The sequence below is a fragment of the Symphodus melops genome (genome assembly GCF_947650265.1).
Source record: "Symphodus melops genome assembly, chromosome: 4".
In the NCBI taxonomy this organism is placed as follows: domain Eukaryota; kingdom Metazoa; phylum Chordata; class Actinopteri; order Labriformes; family Labridae; genus Symphodus; species Symphodus melops.
Window position 1 is genome coordinate 13846223 of NC_136694.1, and position 16571 is coordinate 13862793.

Here is a 16571-nt window from a genome sequence, read left to right on the forward strand (position 1 = left end):
AAAAATTAAGTATCCTATATGACTTAAGTCAATAAAACCTTAGTTTAATCTATTTCTGCCCAACCCAGTTTTCTTAATTAATTATATCAAAGAAAAACGACTTGTTGCCCTATCTAATACACCGATGCTCATGTATTAACTACATGTTGTTGTTTTTTTGTTTAAACGTTTTCATTAATCATTAGAAGCCGCAATTTATAGTTAAATAAACTCTACAACACATTACACATACATAGACTATAGTCTGGCTCACTGTTAAAACACAGAGTCAACAGTTCAGATGAGGTAACTTTTTCTTTGGAAAACAACGCCATCGTAAACGCGTCACATCTCTGACGTACAGTGTGTAATAATGCTCACTTGAAGACGTCCAGTCAGTTACAGTAAGATAGGCGCGCTCACACACACACACACATACACACACACACACACACACACACACACACACACACACACACACGCACACACGGTTAGGGGGAGGGTCGCGTCACGCCCAGCATCAGACCGACTGGCACGAGGCAGACTACAAATAAGACCGAGATAATTCCGACGAGGGATACATCAATCCACTCTGGCCACGAGATCTGAAAACACAGTTTAGACGAAGAACAAAGCAGCAGTCATGGCTCAAGGTAAGCTTTATTGTCACTCTATTCTTAAATGTAACCCCTGTGAAGCTGCTTAAAGTAATTCATCAACAAGTGGAAACAATTTAAGAGCACATCTGGATAAAGATGCCGGCAGAGTGTTTTGAGTTGATGTTTTCTTCCAAACATTTTATTTATATGGGCTTTGTATTGATGTCACTTTAAATGTAGTTCACTTGATGTGCTTTTTGGCTTTTACTTTTTGCAGTTAAAGATGACCAAAGGCAAACTTTTACATAGTCACGGAGTAGAATGAACCAAACTTTGTGATTTATCGCAGCATGCACGGCCTGTGTTTTCTGGTTTCAGTGCTGCAGGAGTTTGTAAGGCTTTCATCAGAGACCTGAAGGCTGATTTATCTCAAAAAATGTTTCACCCTGGTGTCTGAGAACATGATTGTTGCTCTGGCCCCCTGTGACACCTATAATAGAAGCTGAGAGCAGCTGGAGGCTCCACTTATAAACTACTGCTGCATTTATAGGCACAGGAGGCACCTTTCAAACAGTCCTTGTAAAGTCATTCCAGTCGGCCCAAAGCAGTCAAAAAGTCGAAGATTGCATTGTATCACCACTGAAGGATTGAAATTGTTGTTAACCTGTGTGCACAAGAAAAATGTGCAGCTTAAAAAAAACGGAGACAGGTTGTTGAAAATGAGATTCTTTGGTATGAAAGGCCCACAGCTTCAACTTGTAGAGTGTATTTAATGAATGATGGATTATTCTGAAGTTATTAAAGAAATACATTTGCCTGTTTAGTAACTAATAAATGTTAGTAAGATTTGCGTTGCAGCTGCTACACACTAAACGCACAGAATTGTTTTAAAAAAAAAAAAAAATACATATGATGTGTTTGCTGTACACAGAGCATTCAGTTGAAAAAGTGAGCATCGTATGTGAAGTCAGCATGGGCGTTACCTACATGACTGAACTCTTTTCATGTCTGAATAGAGTTTGTGTATTTATTTTTTTCCAAAGGATTAAAATTTGTGTTTACTGTACTGGCTACTCACCACATAAAAAAACAGCGCGATGTTATTTAGATTTCCTTAAAAGGCTATTTCTTGCCTGGTGCTGTTTACTGAGACAATCCTCTGCAGTGTGGGTCATGGTAAAAAGGCGTGCACAGTATGCAAGGGTTAGAGAAGAAGTCAGGGTTAAGGCCAAGGAATCTCTGCCCATTAATTTTCTTTGAGGGAGTTGGGCTACTACAAATAATGTGACTGTGCCTAATAAACCGCCCACTGAAGGTGCAATGCATTATGTCTGGCTATAGAGCACACATGTTCAACATCTGCCAGAACGTTAAAAAAAAACAAACCCTACATGGTGTTGCACCAGGGTTTGGGAAAGAAATCAAAATACTTAATTTTTTGACACTTTTGATTCCACAAAAAGGTCCCAAATTGCAGCTGACATGATTATGTTAGTTTCCCACAGCACCATTACTGGGTTTTTTGCTGGGTTTTTTTTGGGGGGGGCACAGGGACACACATTGTTCTTCCCTATAATTGGTTTCATATTCTATAGGTTCAGGATGAGGATACACTTTATTGGACTTTTTCACCTTGCATCGATAGTTCTCTAAAATATTTTTCTTTTAAACAGGAAAAGTTAAAGAACATTTTTCTTCTCGGACCCTAGCCTTACATTACATCATAATATTCTTGCCAATACTTTAAAGGCAGCTGTGTTTGAAAGAATGGCTGATATTTTATTAGGTCTTTTTACTTCTAACAACCAACCCACCACACAGCAAACCCCTTGTAATCCTCTGACTACTATCTGCAGCTGTCCTAGAATAGGGAGCAGGATCTTTTTTAAGGCATTTGACCCAATTGGTAACACTCACTTGTGTTAAATTGGAAACAGGACGGGGGTCAAGATCAGTAAAAAAAGATCAGAGGAGTGGTCTCTCATGGACTTCATGTAAAACAGCAGGAAGTATTTATTTGCTCAAGTCAAGTTAAGCCGTCAGATCAGCACCTCAAGCTCTTGTCTCCAGCTTTTTCTTAACACTGAGGACTAATCATTTGGGAGAGGTCAACATGTCATAGAGCGGCAGAATGAGGACCATGTATGCATTGTGTAAGAGGGACCCTCATTTTCCCTACTAACAGGAAATCCAAGGGTGGGATTCATTAGTCACAACTCGCCCCGGAGAGAAGGTGTGGTTTTGTGTTTGCACACTTCACAGGGAGTGACTTTCTGTATGTGTTTACATCCTGTTCAATCCACACAAAGTGTCAAGAAACAACATTATCTTACAACTCATGGGTGTGCAAACTGGCAGTTTTCTACCACAGAATTTGTAATAGCTTCCGAGACCTAATACAATGTATGTAAACAGACCTTAAAATAATCCTGGAACATCAAGTCAATATAAAAGTGTGCTTTTTCCAACAAGGTAGGAAAGTGGTTCACTTCTGCAAATATAATAAACACATTTAAAGACACAACATAAAGAAAACAAGACTCTTGTTAGCTGTTTAAATGACAACCAGGCTGCTATAAAAAACAGCTAATTGTAATTGTGGGACCATGTACATTCTTTTATATATCCTGTGTGTTATACAGAGCTTTATGTTTACAATGCACACAGCAACAAGACAATATAGTGGCATTTGAAGTTCCCCACAAACATATACTTTATCAAACGGTTAAATTTAATCCAGAACCAAGAATACTTTTGGAGAGTTTAAAAATAAATGTATGTTTCCAAGGTTTTAATGAGGGTAGGCCTCATGTTTTGTTGTATGGCTAATTTGCAATGGTATGTAGCATTTTATGCATCTGTTGTTTAAAACCTCAGATATAGAAAACTCCTCTGTTAAAAAAGCTGGACTATAATGACTTGTAATCCACAAAAATGTGGTCATGTTAAGACAGAAGTAAATTATTTGTCTCTGTCCATGACATTATTACTATTACTTTTTTTTTCTAAAGTCAGGTGCCATTGGCTCCTCTTTTATGAAGTGATGTTTAAAGTTGATTCTTTTTTTCCTCTCTGTGAAGCTCTGGACATCGATCGCTGGAACCTGGAGTGTGAGTTCAACAACATGGACCACCGCACTGATCTCAACGGAATAGATCGTCTCATTGTGAGGAGAGGCCAACCGTTCACCATCAGCCTGTACCTTCGCTCTGGAGACTACCAACCAGAAGTCAGCTCTCTTGACTTTGTTGCAGAAACAGGTATTTTATCTTCTTTACATTTCCCCCCCGAAACAACATTTATATTGACTTTGAAGAACTACATAGCTTAATTTATAAACTCTATTTTCTAAACGGGAAAGTCTTACATTTGACTGATATAATAACAGACATCCAAACTGCAAGCAGTCGGGGAAAGTGAATGAACTCAACATTCCTGATGTGATAAACGTATATGATCCCATAAAGAACAAGAGTCACTAAGAAAAATATTGTGGTTGTTTCCTCTCAATCAGGATGTTGGGGTCATCCTGCTGGAGCGACTTTGTTTTTGTGATGACTTAATTTTTCTTTGCTACCTATTATTATTTCAAAGATGAGAAAGGAGCGGAAATGGTGCTGGAAAGAAAACAAAATTGCCCTTTCCATTGTGGTCTGTGATGCCGCTGCTGGATTTTACAATGAGCACACTTACAGAAGCTGTGTACAAAGGTTGAGTGGGCTCAGTTGTTGTAGTTGTTTTTTATGCTGGTGTTAATGGAAGTTTGGCTCCACGGGTTCTTTTTGAACACATTTGCCTTCAGAAAACTCTTGAAAACACTTGTATCTTTTTTCAGTTACTATTTGTATAAACTTCTTCAGTTGATTACAATACAACAGCTGTTATTCACACTAATATCCAAATATTTAAACAGGAAATACTGCTTGCCAACAGGAAAGCCTGTGTATGATCGGATCATAGATGACATTAAAAACCCTTAGAGTCAAGTGTTTTTTAATGGATTAAAGGAGGAACTTCGGTCCCACTCAGTAAGATTGAAGTGATATAACCCACTGCTCTTGGTTTAGTTTGGCTGTGCACAGTGGAAGATTCAAAGGAAGTTAGTTTGTGCACTGAGGTGAATAGTTTAGGAGGCTTACCAGAAAAAAGAGAAGATCTGTACTTTGTTACTCAGAGGAGCTTGACTCCAAATCAGTTTGATCATAATTAGGCACCATTAAACAGTCGATGCATGAGAAGAGATTCCTGAGATGCCTGAACTAAATTTAGGCTCAATCTGGAACAGAATTAAAATGTACCCTGTGACTTTCCATTCCCCAGATGCAAATGTCTCACAAAAGTCTTTTCCCACACAAAGTGCTGAGACTCTAACTGTACTGACTGTTTCATTCAGGTCCTCAACCTTCTGAGAAGTACGGCACCAGGGCCTCCTTCGGTCTCTCTTTCCACATTGACACTTCCTGCTGGAGCGCTGCGATCACAAGCCCCCCCGGCGACATGGTGGCGCTGTCTGTCTGCTCAGCCCCAGATGCACCCATAGGCCGCTACACCCTGACCCTGGGCCGATCTGGGCGTATTGAGTTTATCCTGCTCTTTAACCCCTGGTGCCAAGGTGTGTAAACAGAGCATACATCAAGCTGTCATGTCATGGACTCTTTGGGATTCTGAGTAGCTATCTTAAGCGTTGATGATCATGTTTCCTTCAGGAGTGTGTTCATCACAGGAGCTATTCAGTCTGAAATCTTTATCGAAAACAAAGGCAGTATTTAAGTTGTAAAATCCTCTTCTAGCCCCTCAAAAGGTTGATGACAGTATGCTTTTTGATTAATCACTCCAAAAGGATAAACATGACATATTGAGCTGGTAGTTGTGATTATTTGACTTTATTTTTGACAAAGAGTAACTACTTCCAAAAGTCTTGTTGCCTGTTTAACATTACATATCATACCTTAAAAGTGTCAGATAAATCAAAATACAAAGAATGAACTCCAGATTTACTAAAGGTTTGTGTATCTTAAAACATGTGCAAACTTGATACCACCAGCAAAAAATGTGCTTTTTGATCTACTAACAGCGTGCAGTGACGATTGCGTCTTTCATATGAGCAAAATAACACGTATTGTCCAAATAGTACGTTTGCCTTAATGAATATGCAAAGTGAGGTGTTTCTGCCCCAGCGTGCAAAATACTGAGAGGAGAAAATGCGATTTACCAAGCCAGGCAAAAATTGCAGCAATTTCGATGGAGCCTGAATTTAACAAATTTGAAAGGAACGTGCTAATCCAGGAGCCCAGAGTTATGCTCAACAGGCTGCAGTTAGGAGGAGACATAGGCTCAATAAAAGAAGGCTTAAAGATCATGTTTGTTCCCCCCACACATGTTAACATGGTTTAATGACAGAAAAATAAATGATATACATTTATCTTTGATTTTGCTTCAATAATAGTGAACCAAGAGAAACACCATGATAAATTAATGTAAATGAACGTTCACAGCCATGTCATCCTAATGAATTGCCACATTGACACTTGTGCCTAAATTGCGAGTGAATGTGCAATTTACTACTCTTTGGGATCTCAGTAAATCAGGCCTTAAGTGTTTTTTTTAGTTTCTGAGAAATAAGAACACAGACAATATTTATCCATCTTATTCCCGTAAGAGGAGATTTATCATATTGTTTGTGATGTCTCTTGGCAACAGGAGATGCAGTGTACATGGACGATGAGCAGAGTTTGGCAGAATATGTGTTATCTCAGGATGGAATCATCTTTCGAGGCAACTACAAACATCCCATACCAACTCCATGGAACTTTGGCCAGGTACCAACACCAACACTATCAGCACGGCCTTATCTATTACACATAATGTAATCTACCAGAGGAGCCAACATTGTCCAGGGTGAAAGAGTTTGATTCACACTTATTCTGATAAGACAAACATGATTTATGGTGTTTTAACCCAGACACACTGTAAATTCTGAACATTAGACACTGAAATTAACTGGGATATTTATATCTGACAGCGGACAGATAAAGTGAATGGAGCCCTTCCTGTGAAATGTGATACGGTTTGATTAGCCTGGCTTTAGCGGTGCATAACTCATGCAGCTGTTGAGCATTACAGTGTGGTCTTTGCACCTGTTTCTTCTGGAATATCTTCACTAGACAATTAACATTGGCGTTAACATACAATTTATTTTCTACCTCTATCACGATAACTGACAACCAATCACCAACAATACCGGTCTTTTTTGCATCCAGTTTGAAAGTGGAATCCTGGATGTGTGTCTGAGGGTTCTCGATATGAATCCTAAATGTCTGAAGAATCCTGGAAAAGACTGCTCAGGGAGGAGAAATCCCATTTATGTCTCCAGAGTGCTCAGTGCCATGGTAAGTCAGGCTAATTTTAGGCCACTCCATCCCCTTTTTTGTAAGAAAGAGAAGTTTAAAAAGAGTGTTGTTTTTTTTTGACTCTCCTACCCTGCACTCCTCCCCTTTGCCTGTGTAGGTGAACTGTAATGATGACAAAGGTGTCGTGCTGGGAAAATGGTCAGATGGCTACGAAGGTGGTGTCAGTCCCATGTTTTGGAAGGGCAGTGTGGAGATTCTACGCAACTGGGACACACAAGCGTGTCAGCCGGTTCGCTACGGACAATGCTGGGTGTTTGCTGCAGTCGCCTGTACAAGTGAGATAGCAGGCAGTGGAGCTTTGTGGCCTATCACTGGAAAACACACTTGATGTGCCTCAAACAGACAAAACATAACATCCTATATGTAAACAACAAATGTGATACACATTCTGCCCTGCCTCTGAGTGTCACAGTGCTCCTGTCACTTATTTGTATACTCTTTTTAGTTTCCAGGGCACTCGGCATCCCCTGCAGAGTCATCACCAACTACCTGTCAGCCCACGACACCAACAACAACCTGGTGATTGAACGCTACATCAATGAAAATGGAGACCTTGTTCAATCCAGAGAGATGATCTGGTATACTCTTTTTATGAAACGCTACTGTAGCAGTCAGGTTTGTGTAGGATAGAAATATCAGTTATCATCAATTATCATAAAGAAAAACTAGCTTTAATAATTTAAAAAGGTTGATATTTGTGTGGCATTACTAGCGTCTCAGGGCTACTTTGAATGTTTTAAAAGTTAGAATAAGACTCACATTCCCATGTTTCCTCAATGTAGACGTTTTACCTCTGACTCAAATGTCTCAGTGTTCTGAGGAGTGTACGAATACATATTAACATACAGAAATAGTCTCAATGACACCTCCCATTGGTTTCTGAAGTGCAGTTTTACAGCCCAATCTGCAGTCACCATATTGAAAAAGCTCAACTATTCAAACAAGCTTTCAGTCAACCTAGAAGAAGTGGAGCTGAGTGGGGTGGGTGGGTCTTTCATATAGTTTAAAGCAGTTCAGTTAAAAAAAAAACCCATCTGTCCAGTGTGCGCTGAGAAAACATGAACTATTCATCTAAAATGTTTTTTTGTACCAGGCTGTCAAAACAGAAATTTTGTGTGTTTGACTTCAGACACTAGAAACAGCAGCTTTTTTCACTCCTGCATTAGCTTCATTTTTCAACACCAGAGTTTGCCACTTGGTAGAAATAGGGCTGATGATGTGTTTTGTGTCTGTAGGAATTATCACTGCTGGGTGGAGAGCTGGATGACCAGGCCTGACCTCAAATCTGATTTTAACGGCTGGCAGGCCAGTGACCCGACACCTCAGGAGAAAAGTCAAGGTAAAGAATATGCTGAGCCTACGGCTATACTAAACTATACTATTCCTCTTATATAGGCAAACATAAAAGAGGGGTGGCCATATTAATATCGAGTAAACTGACCTTTGAGCAGACTTATGAACACAAAGATAAAGAAGGCCGTTTTATATTGGTCAAAGGCACTGTTAATGGAAATATGTACACGTTTTTCAATGTATATGCCCCACCAGGAAGCGATGCTTCCTTCTTTACTAGTATCATGGACTTGATTGTTAATCGCTCTGGGGGAACCCTAATCTGTGGCGGAGACTTTAACCTCCACCTAAATCCTAACCTAGATACCTCAAATCAGAAAAGTAGTAACAAAACAACTAATACTAAATTCTGCAAATTAATAAAAAATATAGGGCTAATAGACGTCTTTAGGGAAAAGTATCCAAGTGCAAGGCAATATACCCACTTTTCAAATCCTCACTTGGTGTACACCAGGATCGACTATTTTTTCACCTTCAGTAGGGATAGATCCAAAATTGTCGAAGTTGATATAGGCACAATAGATATAAGTGACCATGCACCTATATATATGACCATAGATCTAGGTGAAAGGCAAAGAAATACGCCCTGGAGATTTAATGCTAGCCTCCTTAATGATCCTCAACTTAAAAAAAAAATGTCAGAAGATGTTTTGAGATATATCGAAGAAAATGACAATGGGGAAGTTTCCCCGCCTATCCTCTGGGATGCAGCCAAGGCAGTCCTAAGGGGTAAAATAATTGCTGTAGCATCAGCTAAAAAGAGGCAAAGGCAGAAAAAGCTTCAGGAACTACAGAACCGTCTAAAACAATTAGAAAAAAGACATGCTCACAATAAAAATTTACAAATACTACAAGAAATTAGGAGAATAAGAAAAGAAATTAATGAACTGACTTCACAAGAAATAATGAAAAAAATGCTCTTTACAAAACAAAGATATTACGAGAGTGGTGCCAAATTTTCCAAATTATTAGCCTGGAAACTCAGAAAGCAACAAGCAGATAGAGCAATTTTCAAAATTCGAGACAGTCAAAATAATAGAACAGTAACTAAGCAAGATAGAATACAATCAACATTTGAATCTTTTTACAAGAAATTATTCTCTAAAATGGCAGAAGATAAAGAAAATGAAATCAACTCTTTCCTAGACACACTGGACCTTCCTGTAATGACTGAAGAGCAAAATAACCAACTAGGAGCTGAAATTACCATGGTCGAAATCCAAAATGCAATTAAGAGGCTAAAAAACAACAAGTCCCCGGGCAGCGACGGATTCACCTCAGAGTGGTATAAAGCTCTCAGGGAGGTGCTCGCCCCCCTACTTCGAACAACCTTTAACTGGGCACTCAAAAAAGCCGAGACCCCCCCAAGTTGGAAGGCAGCAATTATATCATTAATACCTAAAGAAAATAAGGATAGACTTGAATGCGGATCATACAGACCTATCTCAATCCTTAATGTTGACTATCGTATCTACACCTCAATAATGTCCAAAAGAATGGAAAATATTCTTCCAAATATTATAAATAACGACCAAACAGGATTTATTAACAGACGACAAACTCAAGACAACATTAAACGTACCCTGCATATAATGAGTCATATACAAAAATATAAAGAGAAGGCAATGATTATTAGTTTAGACGCCGAAAAGGCATTTGATTCAGTTAGCTGGTTCTATCTGTTCAAAGTACTGAAAAAATTTCAATTCAGTGATTTAATAATAAATAGCATCAAGGCCCTTTATAGCAACCCAACATCAAGAATAAGAATAAACGGCTATCTGACAGACCCTTTGACACTAGAGAGAGGAGTACGGCAGGGCTGTGCTTGGTCCCCGCTCCTCTTTGCCCTGTATTTGGAGCCATTAACCCAACATATCAGACAAGCAAAAATGATTAGTGGTATCACAATTAACAAAGTGGAACATAAAATTGCTTGCTACGCGGATGATATAATTTTATTTTTAACCAGACCTGAAAAATCTATACCAGAACTTATGCATTTTTTAGATAAAATTGGCCCATTGTCTGGTTATAAATTAAATATTGAAAAAACTGAAATTCTCTCCTATTGGCACCCACCTGAAAATTTCAAAAAGAAGTATCCATTCAAATGGCAAACAGAATCCCTTAAATATTTAGGTGTAACCCTGCACAAGGACCTATCGAAGATTTTAGAGAAAAATTATAACCCCCTTTACTCAAATGTGAAGAAGGATCTTGAAAAGTGGAATCTCATCCCATATCTTAGCCTAACAGCAAGGATTGAGACCATAAAAATGAACGTTCTACCCAGGTATTTATACCTATTCCAAACTCTCCCAGTTTCTATCCCAAACCGTTTATTTGCTGAATGGGACAAAGCAATTTCAAGATTTATATGGCAAGGACAGAAACCTCGTATTCGTTTCAAAACATTACAATTATCAAAAGAGAGGGGAGGCTGGGGCCTTCCCTGCCTCAAAAACTACTTCATTTCTGCTCAAGTTCGCACATTACTCTATTGGTGTGACCCGGAATATGTAGCCAAATGGAAGGATATAGAATGCAGTGTGGTTACAGAAGTCCCCCTACAAGCGATACTGGCAGATGACAAACGACTTGAATCAATAGATAACTTGGAAAACACATGGATAAAATCCGTATTTACAATTTGGAAAGGACTGATAAAAACATATAAATTGAATAAAGAAATTAAAGTACTGAGCTGGTTAGCATACGACCGAAATTTCATACCTAACAGTATTGATTCCAGATTTAGGATTTGGATTACAAAAGGTATAAGGGCCTTTTTCCAGATTGTAAAGGATAACCAACTTGAAAGTTTTGACACACTACAGAATAAATTTAATTTGGAGAAGGAAGATTTTTATAGGTATTTACAAACAAGGAATTATTATAATCAGGCTATTAGGCAAAACACAGATCAATACAATCCACTAATTGAACTTTTTGTAAAAGCATACAAATCAGAACTTACAAGAGGAATAATATCAAAGCTATACAAGAGTATTACTAACCTTAACAGGTATTCATCAAAATATATTAAAGACACATGGGAAAAGGAAGCAGGACTTGTTATAACGGATGAGGAATGGGAACAAATATGTACATCTCAGTGGAGAAGCACAAAATCACATGTTTGGAAAGAATTTTGTTGGAAAAGTGTCTCACGTTACTTTATAACACCATGTCAAAGTGCACATTTCTCACAGGGAAACAGTCAATGTTGGAGAAATTGTGGTTGCCAGAGAGCACATCATTACCATGTATTTTGGGAATGTCAGATTCTTCAAAAATATTGGTGTGATATTAACAATGCCTTAAAGCATATTTTCCAAGTTTATATACCAATGGATTTTAAAACTATGTTTTTTGGTAACAAAACTCAAGCAATGCAAACAATAGATGGATATCTCTGGAATATACTTTTGGCAGCAGGCAAAAAAGCTATCACAAAGAAGTGGAAGGTGCAAAGAGAACCAACTCTCCAGGACTGGGCCCAAATAATGGCGGACATTTACACAATGGAAAAGATTACCTTCACAGTGAATCTAAAGATGGACCTTTTCGATAAACATTGGAACAAGTGGGAAAAATATGTTAAACGGTATATGCCTGACATTGTATAGAACATATTTTTCAGGTTTCAACTGACAGAGCTACCTAACCTTGATATAAATGTTTAGTTTTGGTATTTTCTATCCATCCTCTTTCTTTATATAGATATTTCAAATATTCACCTGAACTACTCCCAATTTTTTATGACATACAATGCTACACTTGTTCTGTTCAATCTCTGGATGTTTGTTTATAGTTTTTATTTCTTTATACAAAAAATGGGAAAGAGACACAAAAGGAAATGGAACATTTTCACATTTGTCATCCTCTGAGAATTATTATTATTAACTCAGTATTCACTGTAAATGGCAACTAAGATTTGTTAATGTCTCTTATCTTTCAATAAAAACATAATTAAAAAAAAAAAAGAATATGCTGAGCCCATTAACCCATGAGCTAAATTCACAACACAGTGGATTGATAATATCTGATTTTAAAATGTTCCTTTCCTTTAGGAGTGTACTGCTGCGGCCCCATCCCCGTCAGAGCCATAAAGGAGGGCGAGCTCATGTTCAAGTATGACGCCCCGTTTGTTTTTGCTGAGGTCAACGCTGACGTCATCACCACGATGAAGAAAAAAGACGGCAGCACATCCAAAGTCACAACTTCCACAGTGGTGGGCCAGAAGATCAGCACAAAGAGTGTGAACAACGATGCCAGAGAGGACATCACTCATCTGTACAAGCACCCTGAAGGTAGAAAACAAAGCAGGCGAGACATCACCAGAGCAGATACTTAACTGTTCACAGTGCATGTTATAACAACACACCATCAAGAAAGGCTTTGACTACAATACAATATATACCAACATCGACAAACTGCTCACGCTAACATTATTTCATTGTTGGATTCTCACATTTTCTGTTTTAATTGAACTCTTAGGGCCTGATTTACTTTGATATATCAAACTTGATATCATCAGCAAAAAAAGTGCTATCTGATCTACTAACAGCGTGCAGTGACGACTGCGTCTTTCATGTGAGCAAAACAACATGCGCTGTCCATTTAGTACGTTTGCCTTAATGAATATGCAAAGTGAGGAGTTTCTGCCCCAGCGTGCAAAATACTGGGAGGAGAAAATGTAAAGAAGTTAAATCAGTACACGCATTGTGATTTACCAAGCCAGGCAATAAATTGCAGTGATTGTGACGGCGTCTGAATTTAACACCTTTGAAAGGAACGTGCTAATCCACGCACAACAGGCTGCACATGTGTTTCAAATGACGGAAATCGTATTGTGGATATACAGAGGACACAGCTCGCACCTCCTGCACAATGAATGACAACTCCTATAAAAGATTAAAGGAAGAAAAGAGAGGCCATGTTTAATTCAGAGGGTTTTTTTTATAAGCCAGATTTTCTTTTTGTTATATTCTAATTATTTTCAGACTTGCCTCTCCCACTAATACCTGTTTTGCGTTTGCAATCGTCCTGCTTTCCGTGCAAACTGTCTGTGACGTAAACCAGTAGAACATGCAAAAGCCTAAATTAATAGTGGAATTTTCTTTCTGATCAGTGGAAAGTTTCTGTGTCACATCTCTTATAAATACTGCAGCACACTCACCATTAACAGCAGAAAAACATTTTATTTAAGCCCACAGTGTGTGGCTGTTAGCACCAATGTTCGCTGTTTTGCATATAATGATGACATTTTTCTCTTAACGACTGCACAACGGCTTATCCTCTCTGCGCGCCGCTACATGCACACAGATGTCCAAAGAGGCTTGTTACTCTGTGGTGCACAAGGAGCTGTGTTAAACCATTCGTGTATGTTTGGTGAATCAAACACCGTCTCTTTGATTCATTAGCGGTCACAAACGTCACGCTGTCCTTATGTGAAACAGGCTTGTCAGATTTTACAAAGCATCGCACTACATCTGTAGCGGAGCCGACAGACTCACCACATTTAAACACTTTCATGCAGTACATGTGGCTATATAGAAAGAATATTTAAACCTGATGCTTTTGTGATTGTCCCTACAGAGGAGTTTTATCTGTGGTGTGTTGTTTAATATGTGCAGGAGCTTTATTAAAGGAGAGATATTTTTTGATCTTTGACAAAGCAGTATGGGTTTCGTCTCATCACATACACTCCAGCTTTCCTCTCACCTCATTTGTTAATTCCATCATTGTAAACACTAGTTATCTGTGATCCCCCCTTTTTGACCCTTCCCTAATGCTTCCATTGCAACCCTCAAGCGTGCGCCACTCTCGATTTCTAGAGAACATGAATAGTCCAGATAATCAAGACTGATGATGAGAAACTGATGATTACATTCAGACCTAAAATGTAACAGATAACAAGGTGTTCACTTATAATGTAGTGGAGTTAAAGAATCATTTTGCAAGATGCAAATAGCGAAGTGAAGTAGAAGATGCAACAGCAGCAACAAATTCAAGTAAAGTACAGATTTCCTGGAAATGTATTGTTACTTCATGACACTGCATGTCATCCGCGTCACTTTCCAAATGAGAAACTGTCTTTTATGTGACTTCTGAGTGTTGTTCAAAGAACAATAGCACACTAAGTCAGTTCTGACTGCATTCGTTCAAGAAGGTGAGGTGTCTGCTCCTTCACTTCCACAGGTATTTGTTGTTGTATATTGAGAAGTTGTGGTTAAGCCCTCCAGATGTATCCACATGTGGACAGCGTGCATGACGTTATCTCTTTGACTTTGTCAGGCTCAGATGAAGAGCGAGAGGCGTTTAAGAAGGCCAACCACCAAAACAAGCTGCTCCAGCAGCAGCAGCAGCATGAAGGTCTCCATGTCACTATCAAGGTCACACCAGACATGAGGAAGGGCTGCGACTTTGACGTGTTTGCTGTTGTTACCAACAACACACAAAGTGAAAAGAAGTGTCGCATGGTGTTCGGCTCTTGTGCCGTGTCTTACAATGGCCTCCTGGGAGAGAACTGTGGTTTTAAAGATCTGCTCAATGTTGAACTCTCACCTGGAGCAGGTAAGCTTCCCTTTGTTGTTTTTAGATGGTAATCCTTTTTTTTTTTTTTTGTACTTCACTGTAAGTATCACGTTGATTCTATGTGTTCTTCTAGAGAGGCGGGTTCCACTAAGGCTGAACTACTCCAAGTACGGCAGTCTGCTCACTGAAGACAACCTAATCCGACTGGCAGCTCTTCTGTTGGATTACAGCACCAGCGAGCATGTACTGGCAGTGAGAAACATAGTGCTGGAGAACCCTGAAATCAAAGTCAGAGTGAGTACAAAGACCTGCAACAAATGCAGGACTTGGATATGTGTAAGGAGAAGTTGTGAAATGTGAATGTTTAGTCTCTTAAGCTTTGAGAAGGGTCTATAGTATGTGTAAACATAGCTCAGCTCAAGTTTAAGTCTTCAAAACTTTCGTCAACACCCGTAACACCCAGATGTTTCTGTGCTCTGCAGATTCTGGGTGAACCAAAGGAGAATCGAAAGCTGGCTGCAGAAATCACCCTTCAAAACCCTCTACCAGAGCCGCTGGAAGACTGCTGCTTCAGCATCGAGGGGTCCAACCTCACCGGGGGGCGCGTCATCACTGAGAGGTTGTATAAATCCCTCCCTTATCAGTTATAAATAATATCACTCTTTACATACACAGAGCACCAACACAGCAGGGATGAATTGGAAACCATAACACAACATAAACTGCCTCCTTTTTTCAAAACTTGTTCAAAATGTGAAAAAATAAACTTTTCTACCAGTACACTATCTGAGCTTTTCTGTGGCCATTTATAAAGACACTGATTTTGTGTCATAGTTACTATTATTCCAAGTTTCACTTCCAAACTCTTACATATGTGTTATGCTGGTTTATGATGCTGCTCTGGTTGTTATTCAGCCTCCACATGTCGGGTTGGATGTGCTGTTGTTTAGTTAGGACAGAAGCCAGCTGCTCAGTGGTATTGGCAACACAACTGTTGTGGAAGCATGGTTTGTCTGTCAAATATTAAAGCTTCGTGTTCATCATGTCCTTAAAAAGACAAACTGTCATGGTTCTTGTAAACAGTTAAAAAGTCCTCATAGTGTGTGTCAAAAACAACATCTTTAAATATTTACTTTGCAGGATGGGCTCGTCAGTGGGACCAGGACAGGATGCCAAGGTGAAAATCTACTTCACTCCCACCCACTCTGGTCTGAGGAAGCTGGTGGTCGACTTCGACAGCAACAAGCTGTGTCACGTCAAGGGCTACAGAAACGTCATCATTGGAAAATAAAAAAAAAGGGAAGATTCATGTTGGATTTTGAAGTAGCTCAATGTATATTCCTTATGGCTACATGTATATCAGTTATTTTAATCAGGATCACATATATGTGACCTTAAAGCACTTTGTATTCATTATGCCTAATCCTTTCAGAGCATGCAAAACTTCTTAATAGAGAAAGCACCGTGTCCTTTCACAAATATAAACTAGGATGTGTATTTTTAGTACTGTGTACTATTTTTATACTTTTTTAGTGCTGCAATTAAAGAGTTGTGTCTTCACACAATCTTTAACCTTCACTGAGAATGCAATAGATGCTATGTTTAGATTTTTTTTATTTGCAAGCGATGCAGAAATCTTTCTTGGGCAGACTCAACCTCACAAATCTCCCAGATGTCCTTTGGTGTT

General features: G+C 39.0%; 1 protein-coding gene across 1 annotated transcript; it reads left to right on the plus strand.

Moving 5' to 3' along the window:
* Window positions 1-489: 489 nt before the first annotated feature.
* Window positions 490-16462, plus strand: tgm2b (transglutaminase 2b). Its single transcript, XM_079340647.1, has 13 exons — window positions 490-632; window positions 3659-3838; window positions 4972-5190; window positions 6279-6397; window positions 6839-6967; window positions 7086-7263; window positions 7434-7566; window positions 8224-8327; window positions 12418-12657; window positions 14645-14923; window positions 15018-15178; window positions 15367-15503; window positions 16025-16462. Exons 1-13 carry the CDS (start codon window positions 623-625, stop codon window positions 16173-16175), a joined length of 2040 nt encoding a protein of 679 aa, XP_079196773.1. The 5' UTR covers window positions 490-622; the 3' UTR covers window positions 16176-16462.
* The last annotated feature ends 109 nt before the right edge of the window (window positions 16463-16571 follow it).

Excerpts from the sequence above, each read along its gene's own strand:
- tgm2b (XM_079340647.1), top strand. Across the intron at positions 8,328-12,417 it reads ACCTCAGGAGAAAAGTCAAG|GAGTGTACTGCTGCGGCCCC; the intron begins GTAAAGAATATG and ends CCTTTCCTTTAG. Across the intron at positions 15,179-15,366 it reads ACCCTGAAATCAAAGTCAGA|ATTCTGGGTGAACCAAAGGA; the intron begins GTGAGTACAAAG and ends TGTGCTCTGCAG.